We start from the raw sequence: 9,746 nt of genomic DNA, 5'->3' as shown, positions 1-9,746 counted from the left end.
GTGTCTCTCCTCCTCCTCCTCCTCCTCCTCGGTCCCCCTCCTCCCTCGTTGTTCAGGACTATATATGGCCGGTTCCTGTGGTGATAAATGTCTTCATGGGAAACGGAGAGTAAATTTACATGAGTGAGTCAGAAGGAGATAAGGAAGGAAAGGTCCTCAAACAATACAGTGAAATCAGGAGGAGAAAGAGGTGGATTCAAAATAAAAAGCAGAGTTCAGCCCCAATGTTTCACTTTAACACATGATGGAGAACTGTGCAGTGTGAACATGTACATGACTCGTAAACGCCTGAAAACATTCAGTGAATGCACCTTGACTACCTAATATTTCTTGGCTTTGCATGTTGACAACGATCACGCAAACTCCCCAATAAACAAATGAATCCTGTGCAAGGAATTGTGGGATATCAACAGCTGCAGCTGCGTTTGAAGGAGCCTTTAACATGTGACACATCTGGATATTGAGAAAATGTCTGTGGCAGGAAACAAACAATCAAGTAGTTGTCTTTGATTTAATAATTCTGACTTTCATCATAACTTTTAATGTTTATTTCATAATTATGACTTTTTTAATCATAATTTTGACTTTTTATTTCACAATTTTGACTTTTTTATCATAATTATGACTTTTTATCATAATTTTGACTTTTTATTTCACAATTTTGACTTTTTTAATCATAATTATGACTTTTTTATCATAATTTTGACTTTTTATTTCACAATTTTGACTTTTCTATCATAATTTTGACTTTCTATCTCATAATTTTGACTTTTTATTTAATACATTTGACTTTTTATCTCATTATTTTCTTAAACTGGCAGGAATGTGCTTCCATAGTTATGACAGGGGGCTGCCACCATGTGAATCTCTCCCTCTTTCTTTATTGCTTTTTATTTATTTATTTATTCATTTATTTATATCCACCTCTAAAATCACTTATTTCTCAAGGCCCTCACAAAGTTAACTAAGACTCATCAGAAAGAATAATGACGTGAACATTCAGGATTATAATCAGATTAAAATAAATGAAAAGTGTCTGAAGCTCCTGTGATGACTGATGGAGTTGCAGTTGCACCGCCCGGCCGCTGCGTGTCGCTGTGGCGCCGCGGCGCTGTGTGTGACAGCAGCTGTCAGCTGCTCCGTGTCTTCCTGTCAGCTGTGTTCGGTGTCTGGACTTCAGAGTTTGATCAGAAAGTGTCATTAATGCAGGTAAGTGTCATAAAAACGACCAGAGCCGCTGCTGCGTGTGGAGGTGCTGCTCCGGCGCTGACTGCTGCTTTGACTTTAGCCAGAAGAAGAAGAAGAGGCGCGAAGAAGAAGAGGCGGAGAGTTGTCGGGTTAAGCTAGCAGAGGTTAGCTAAGTAGCGCTGCGTCCTTTATCGGACAGGTGTGGCTTTTGCGCGGTAATGTCGTGGTTATAATAAAGTTTGTGGGTAATTTGTCATTTTATGATTTATGATTTTGCCCGTCGTTACATGTTGACTCTCTCTGTCCGGCGTATCGAGAAGTCGTAAGTGTAAAAGGCTGAAATCTCGCGATTAGTGTCCGAAGTTTGAACTCGCCGGCGGGGTCGCGAGCTGCCGGCGGTGCTGAGTTTGTGCAGCTGAAGCGTTGTTGTGATTGTTTGTGATTGTTTGTGATTGTTTGTGATTGTTTGTGATTGTTTGTGACTGTTTGTGACTTGTGTCTTCAGTCTGCGGCCATGAAAAGCTCCAAGGAGGCGGTGCAGGCTGCAGCCAGGGAGTTCCTGCAGTTTGTCAACAGAGGAGTGTCTCCATATCACGGTGAGGGCTGAAAAACTGCGGGTTGAACCTTTAATGTACCAACATTTCCTTTATTCACTGTTACGACCACAAACACTGACATTTAATACAGTAAATGAGGTGAAATGCACCTTATGCATGAGATATAACATGTATTTTACATTTTTAAAGTGTATTTTGTGCTGAAATCTCAGTCATGAATATAATTGTAGGACAAACTAAATAAAGATGAGCCAGACTTTATCTTTAGGATGAAGTTTCTGCCTCTGATTTACATTTCTGTACATTTTTTGTTAAATTTAGAGTCACTTTTTTTCCTATAAAACCCACAAACAGTCCAGATTTAACATGTTCATTGTCTCTCTGGTTCACTCACTTCACAGAAATGGTGAATTAGTAAATAACTGTAATTATAATAATACAATAACAAATAAAGAGTTTGCAGAATAATAATACAGGACAGCAGGGTGGTGCATGTGAATATATCTGTACATGTGCACATGAGGCGTAAATATAATTACAGAATGTATTGTGATTGATTGATTGATTGATTGATTGAAGGTGCAGCAGCGATGGCGGCAGTCAGGTGCATTAAAGTCGTGACAACATTTGTGTTTTTATTCTAAAACTGAGCTTTTACACATTTTGAACTTCTGCTGAAAGAATCGCACGTCTTTTATAATTTCTACTATTTGAGGTGAAGCGTTCAAACAAAGGTTGTGTGTGATAAGAGAGACGGCAACAACGCTGCAGCTGCTCGGAGTTTAATATGAGAACAAAGTTTAAGAAGATAATCAGACGACTTTGAGCTGGAGATAAGATAACGTCTGCAGATGGAGCGGAGATTTTATAATGTCTCCACCTTTAGACTGTGATCTCGAGCACGAGAGAGACAGAAAGACTTTAATTTGTTCCAACAAGTTATATGACTATTTCTTAAAAGTGACAACGAGTGGTTGGAGTAAAAACAGAGAGAAACACTCAACGTTTCTGTTAAATAGCCACATAATTAACAATCAGACGATGTTTTCTGCAGTGAAAGTGTTTTTATTTGAAGACTTTGCTGCTGTAAAATGTTATTTGTACAAAAACAGATGTAACTGACTCAGAAAAGCATCAGGCAGCTTTATTATACGTCCATTATACAAACTAACTGAATTAAAAAAATCAAAACGGTTACTGCAGTGCAGAAATATGTACAGGTGCATCTCAAAAAACATTATAATATCATGGAAAAGTTCATTTTTTCCCTGTAATGTAATCCAGAAAAAAATCCAGTATCTCAGTTACTAGTTACTAGTTACTAGTCCTGCTGGAAAAGGACAGCAGCATCTCCTTTTCCAGCAGGACTAGTAACCGGTTTGCTGACCATGATGTTAATAAACGTCAGTGCGGCGGCGAGCAGAGAGACTCCAGCCTCAGTTTGTCTCGTGTGTTTCGTCCGTAGTGGTTGAAGAATGCCGGCGGCGTCTGCTGGAGGCGGGTTTCATCGAGCTGAAGGAGACGGAGCAGTGGGACATCAAACCGTCCACGAAGGTCGGTCGGAGTTAACGGTCCTCCGGTTCCCTCGTTTCAGCTGCTACATACAGATTTTATCACAATGTCAGAATATTAAAGCTGAGATTTCAAGTGTCATCAGATTCTTTAGACGTATTTTTTCAAATGAAGTCAGGAAGTGATGAGTGAAGGATTTAAAAATGAAAATATATCACCTCCTTTTCTAAAGCTGTGCACATGAACATAGAATATCATCATTTATTTAAATCCCGTCCTGCTGTTTTCAGTACTTTGTGACCAGGAACTTCTCCAGCCTCATCGCCTTCGCTGTGGGAGGCCTCTACCTGCCAGGAAACGGCTTCTCCATGATCGGAGCCCACACAGACAGCCCCTGCCTCAGGGTGAGAGCCCGCCCCCTCCCACCTGTCCATCACAGTTTGCCTCTTGACGTTTCTTTACATCCCTACGAAGAGACAGAGTCCGGCTGTGTGTCACCGTAGATCGCTGCTGAGGTGACGTGTGTGTGTTTCAGGTGAAGCCGAGGTCGAAGAGGACGAAGCAGGGCTGCCTGCAGGTCGGGGTGGAGTGCTACGGCGGCGGCATCTGGAACACTTGGTTCGACCGCGACCTGACCATCGCCGGCCGCGTCATGGTCAAGGTACCAGGAGGACTGACGGTGTTCATTAATCATTTACAGATTTAACAGCTAATGTTCAATCATCACAGTCGTAGGAGCTGAGGTGTTGTTGTTGAGACTGATGTTAGAAGGAGATAAAATCCTGTTTCCACTCTGTAGTTCATGTATTTATAGTTTTCTGCTCTGATGGAAGCTGAGTGCAGTTTCTGGGCTCATTTTATTATTAAAGACAGATGAAACAAGACAGTTACATTTAGAGTTTACTTTGGTTTTAATGGGAAATTCTTGCCTTTGCTCTGATGTTCATTGACAAATCAGTCACATGTCTTTAAAGTGAACGCATCATCCAGACTTCATCTCATTGTCTCACATTAATATATGGGATCAACAGTTGTCCGTCCTCCTCATCCTCCTCCTGTTTGTGTCCACAGAGCGACAGCCGGCTGGTTCACCGGCTGATTCACGTGCCCAGGCCTCTGCTCAGGATCCCTCACCTGGCCATCCACCTGCAGAGAGACATCAACGACTCGTTCGGCCCCAACAAGGAGAACCACCTGTGAGTGACACCTTAAACAGTGTTAGATTTAGATACAGAGTTCAGACACACATGAGGCGTCACAGAAGGAAAACACGATCCAACATTTAACAAAATCATACTGAAGTTTGTGTGTGTTTGTGTCTCAGCGTGCCGATCATCGCCACCGCTGTCCAGGAGGAGCTGGAGACGGGCTCTGCGTCCTCCGGAGACGCCAGCTGTGCCACCAACACGGTAAAACACACATCTGATTATCTGACGTCTCAGTTTCACCGTGGAAACTATGAAACACTCGTCTCTCTTTACTTTTTCACAGATTACTGAGCCTCTTAAACCCAGAATGCAGAATATAGAGAATCAAGAACAAAATGTTTAATATCAGCTTAAATTAACACCAACGAAGGTGATCGAATCAAGCGACTTCAGAATGACAGCTGTTGTATTTCCCTCCTCAGGCAGAGAAACACCACCCGGCGCTGGTGAAGGTTCTGTGCTCAGAGCTGGACGTCGAGCCCGAAGCTCTGCTGGACTTTGAGCTCTGCCTGACCGACACTCAGCCCGCGGTGAGTCTGAACATCAACCACTGACCTCCTCCACCTCCGAGTGTCGTATTATGAATGATGCAAAGCTTGTTTCACTGCTGAATGCTTCAGTGTGTCCCCCTCTGTTGTAGATTAGCAACATGTATCTGTGTGTCTCACGCTGGTCTCCTGTCCTCTCTGCAGGCGCTGGGTGGAGTGTACGAGGAGTTCATCTACTCTCCTCGCCTGGACAATCTCCACAGCTGCTACTGCGCCCTGCAGGTCAGACTCCTGTTTTATCTGCACTGTCAGAGAAGCGACAGTCTGCTCGTTTCTCCTGCATGATTCAGTTTCTTCTTCTGGTTCTTTAGTCTGTTTTCTTGTTTTCACCTTCGCCCTGTGTTTCGCTAAGATTTGAGGATGTCGGTCGACTTCTCTGCCGACTGAAAGTAAAAATAACTGCCAGTTAGTGGAAAGTCAGGAGCACAAGTCACAAATAATCACTAAGATGTCTCACTGTGTCGTCTCTTCCTGTCTCACTGTGTCGTCTCTCTTCTGTCTCACTGTGTCGTCTCTCTTCTGTCTCACTGTGTCGTCTCTTCCTGTCTCACTGTGTCGTCTCTTCCTGTCTCACTGTGTCGTCTCTCTTCTGTCTCACTGTGTCGTCTCTCTTCTGTCTCACTGTGTCGTCTCTTCTGTCTCACTGTGTCGTCTCTTCCTGTCTCACTGTGTCGTCTCTCTTCTGTCTCACTGTGTCGTCTCTCTTCTGTCTCACTGTGTCGTCTCTCTTCTGTCTCACTGTGTCGTCTCTTCTGTCTCACTGTGTCGTCTCTTCCTGTCTCACTGTGTCGTCTCTCTTCTGTCTCACTGTGTCGTCTCTCTTCTGTCTCACTGTGTCGTCTCTCTTCTGTCTCACTGTGTCGTCTCTCTTCTGTCTCACTGTGTCGTCTCTCTTCTGTCTCACTGTGTCGTCTCTTCCTGTCTCACTGTGTCGTCTCTCTTCTGTCTCGCTGTGTCGTCTCTCTTCTGTCTCGCTGTGTCGTCTCTTCCTGTCTCGCTGTGTCGTCTCTTCCTGTCTCGCTGTGTCGTCTCTTCCTGTCTCGCTGTGTCGTCTCTTCCTGTCTCACTGTGTCGTCTCTCTTCCTGTCTCATTGTGTCGTCTCTTCCTGTCTCACTGTGTCGTCTCACTGTGTCGTCTCTTCCTGTCTCACTGTGTCGTCTCTTCCTGTCTCACTGTGTCGTCTTCAGGCGCTGGTGGAGTCCTGCTCTGGAGACTCTCTGGCCAAAGATCCCAACGTCCGCATGATCACTCTGTACGACAACGAGGAGGTGAGTTGGACTGAACTGAACCGCTCAGTAATGAAACCATCCTGGAGCAGAAACACTGGACTGATGATCTGTGTGTGTTGTGTGTTGTGTGTGTTGTGTGTGGTGTGTTTGCGTTGTGTTTCCTGTAGGTGGGCTCAGAGAGCGCTCAGGGAGCTCAGTCCAACCTGACGGAGCTCATCCTCAGCCGCCTCGCCTCCTCCGCCGCCAACCTCACCGCCTTCCAGCAGGCGGCGCCGCGCTCCTTCATGATCAGCGCCGACATGGCGCACGCCATTCACCCCAACTACCAGTCAGTACCAGCACACACACAGTATCTGATGCCGCAATATTCACGATAACGAGATGTGTTTTCATGATACAGATATGATGTGAGAGGACAAAGTGTGAGGAGTGAAGTTTTATTTATGTAAATTTGACGTCTTCTTTTTCCAAAATGTTAAAATTTTGTTTGATAAACACTGAAGTTTGAAATGAAAAGTTACATTAAGATGATTTTATGTAGGAATGTGACGTTCTCTATTGTAAACTTTAGCGTCTTCAGCAGAGTTTAGCTGATTTCTGTCTCATATTTTATCTAAACTGTTGATTTTCTTCTCAGAGAGAAGCACGAAGAGAACCACCGACCGGCTTTCCACAAGGTGAAGACATTTCTTTATTCATCCCTTCATTTAAAAAAGTCTAAACACAAAATCACAAACCTGTTTTTCTGTCATTTATCATTAAACTAATTCTCCTCTCAGGGTCCAGTGATCAAGTTCAACAGCAACCAGCGCTACGCCACCACCGCCGTCACCGCCTCCGTCGTCAGAGAGGTCGCAGGCAAGGTCGGGGTGCCTCTGCAGGTAGTGTGTGTGTGTGTGTGTGTGTGTGTGTGTGTGTGTGTGTGTGTGTGTGTGTGTGTGTGTGTGTGTGTGTGTGTGTGTGTGTGATAATAGATGAGTTGTTTGCAGATGGAGGCTCGGCAGCTTCTCGTCTGTTTTGTGTGTCTTGAGTCACTCGCTGGCGAACACAGATCTCCTAGCAACACAACGTGTCGCTGCTCCAGGACGACACAAAGAGGAAAAGAAAATAATTCATGTTCAAGATAAGAAACATATTTTTGTTTCCAGCTGCAGAAGAGGACGAAAATACACAAAGAAAAGATTTGTATCATGTGAAAGATAATCTGCTTTTGAATAATTCGGTTTCCATCAGGATCAACATCACATTTCATATCTAGTCGATGAAAAGGAGCAAAAATCTTAATCTCAGTTGTTAGAAACACGTCTGAAACAAATAACAAGTGAAGCAAAACCATCCAAGTGTGAAAGGGAAATCATCATCTGTAAATAATTAAAGGAGCAGTTACACCATCAGGACAGTTTGACGTGCACGTCCTCCTCCTGCAGGACGTGATGGTCCGTAACGACAGCCCGTGTGGAACCACCATCGGACCCATCCTGGCCGCCCGCCTCGGCGTCCCCGTGCTGGACATCGGAGCGCCGCAGCTCTCCATGCACTCCATCAGAGAGATGTGCTGCACCTCCAGCGTCCTGCAGAGCACCACCCTCTTCAAGGTAACCCCGTCTGTGAAACAAGCGCACCCTCCCTCTCAGACACGTCTCTGACAGTCAGGAGGGTTTGAGCAGTAAATCATTAACCAGGTTTTGAACTGTTGGTCAGACAAATGACTCTTAAACTCTGTAGTGGCTGAATCTCGACGCACTTCAGGATTTGATTCAGTTTAATTCAATACGATGATGAAACGATTATCGCTGCATCTTAAATGACGACTTTTATCCACTTCTAAGTGATGCAAACCAGTTTTTATGATCTGATGAACTTTATTTAGAAACGAACTGAACTAAACAGGATGAACGTGTTACGTCAGCTGTGAGCAACGTGCAGCTTCGTCTTACAAATTATAAGAAGTGATCGTGGCAGGAATTGGGATTTAATTTCCTGCATGGAGACAAAATCATTCAGAGGAGAATCACTGCAGCTAAGAATTGATTATTTCCTCACTCTCAGCAGCCTGTTGAGTTTCTGACCTGGACTACGAAATGAAACGTCCCCTGTTGTGTTTCTAACGTGGGTGGTGTGAGTCACTCGCTGCGACTTGTTTCACACTATCCCATTGTTCTGACAAACGGAGGCCGGCGACGACGGAGGATTCAAGATTAATACTCGGTTAACAAAACTCGTGTCGCAGGTTTTCAGATTTAACATGTAAAACATCAACATTTGTGTGTTTACGCTCATTTTCATCAGAATATGTCGGCTTGTATCTGTTCACACGTTTTCATCCCTCTCTCCTCAGTTTCTCAGGAATTACACACTCGGCTGACTCGGTGTAAATTCCTCCACATGAGTTAGAAGTAGTTTGTTGTTTTCATCCCTCATCTCATTTTTCTTCCTGTGTGCTTCCTCCTGCAGGGTTTCTTCGAGCTGTTCCCCACAGTGAGGCGCTCGCTGGTCGTCGACTAGAGCCGCAAGAACCCCGACGGGACGGAACCGAGGATCTCGCGTCGTTTTCAACGTTTCAGGAATCAGGAAAAGTGTCGATCGAGACTCATGTTGATGTTGAAAATGACTGAATGATGTCGTCACTGTGCCACCAAAGAAGAAGTCACATCACAGCTCACGAGCACTTCTTGATCTTTCTTAAGAACTGAAATTGTTTAGAAAATAAAGATACTGAAAAGTTTTTCCTGAGTCGTCCTGTTCATTCATCTCTGGTCTGCGTGGAGCTGATGTGCAGGTTTCATCCTGCAGGAGAAGCTGCTGTAATTGATTTCCTCCTCACTTTTAATAAAACGCTCTCAGGGGCTCTGCCAGAGCGTCCGGACAGTTTTTTGGCAGAATGAGTCGACTTCTCATTGTCTCGAACACGTCATGATGCAGCGAGAGAGGGCGACTCCTCCACACTGCAAGAAATGGCTGTTATCACACTTAACTTTTGAGTTTTATCACATTATTTATCTGAAAGTATCAGACACATTTATTACATCAATAAAAAAAACAAAAGGAGGCAAAAATAACAGAAGAACTGACGAGTAAATACAGGAACTTGTTCTTGTGTGTTTCCATCTTCTGCTGCCTTCTTTATCCTATTTTTTCATGGCTGTAGATTTCACTTTTAGAAACATGACGAACCTTTTTAATGGGATAAATTGTCAAAGATTAAACCAGTGACTCCCAACACGTGTTGACCTGTGACCTCTTACAAGGAATCTGTCTTGTGCTTCATTGCATTTCAGATGTCCTCGATGTTAAAGAGATATCTGCCGTCAGATAACTGATCAAATCCTTCAATATGTCTCATAAAGGATGTAAAAATGAATCAGATTTTTTGTTTAGCTTGAATCATGTGAGGACCCTCAGATGAACCTGGTGTCAGTCTGGAGGCACTGAGCCCGAGGCCGGGAACCACCGGACCAAACATAAAAACAGTTAATCTGGTTTCAGCTTCAGCAGCTGCTGCT

The 9,746-nt window shown here is 44.1% G+C and overlaps 1 protein-coding gene across 2 annotated transcripts; it reads left to right on the top strand.

Annotated features, from left to right (window-relative positions):
* Window positions 1-1,133: 1,133 nt before the first annotated feature.
* Window positions 1,134-8,968, top strand: dnpep (aspartyl aminopeptidase). Of its 2 annotated transcripts, none has more exons than XM_073462613.1 (15): window positions 1,134-1,209; window positions 1,694-1,784; window positions 3,211-3,299; window positions 3,548-3,661; window positions 3,793-3,918; window positions 4,329-4,453; window positions 4,582-4,666; window positions 4,888-4,995; window positions 5,158-5,235; window positions 6,202-6,282; window positions 6,411-6,571; window positions 6,881-6,920; window positions 7,023-7,124; window positions 7,671-7,838; window positions 8,698-8,968. In XM_073462613.1, the coding sequence occupies exons 1-15, from the start codon at window positions 1,204-1,206 to the stop codon at window positions 8,746-8,748; spliced, it is 1,425 nt and encodes a 474-aa protein (XP_073318714.1). In that variant the 5' UTR covers window positions 1,134-1,203; the 3' UTR covers window positions 8,749-8,968. The 2 variants fall into 2 exon arrangements, with proteins under 2 accessions (XP_073318714.1, XP_073318715.1); XM_073462614.1 differs by lacking the exon at window positions 1,134-1,209 and adding an exon at window positions 1,252-1,352.
* Window positions 8,969-9,746: the final 778 nt, after the last annotated feature.

The sequence above is a fragment of the Pagrus major genome, chromosome 24 (genome assembly GCF_040436345.1).
Source record: "Pagrus major chromosome 24, Pma_NU_1.0".
In the NCBI taxonomy this organism is placed as follows: domain Eukaryota; kingdom Metazoa; phylum Chordata; class Actinopteri; order Spariformes; family Sparidae; genus Pagrus; species Pagrus major.
Note: the sequence above shows the minus strand (reverse complement) of the source record. Positions and strands in the feature narration are given on the sequence as shown.

Bases quoted from the DNA above. Each gene is read 5' to 3' on its own strand.
- dnpep (XM_073462613.1), top strand. The intron at 4,667-4,887 runs GTAAAACACACA...TTCCCTCCTCAG, and splicing joins CCAGCTGTGCCACCAACACG to GCAGAGAAACACCACCCGGC. The intron at 5,236-6,201 runs GTCAGACTCCTG...TGTCGTCTTCAG, and splicing joins GCTGCTACTGCGCCCTGCAG to GCGCTGGTGGAGTCCTGCTC.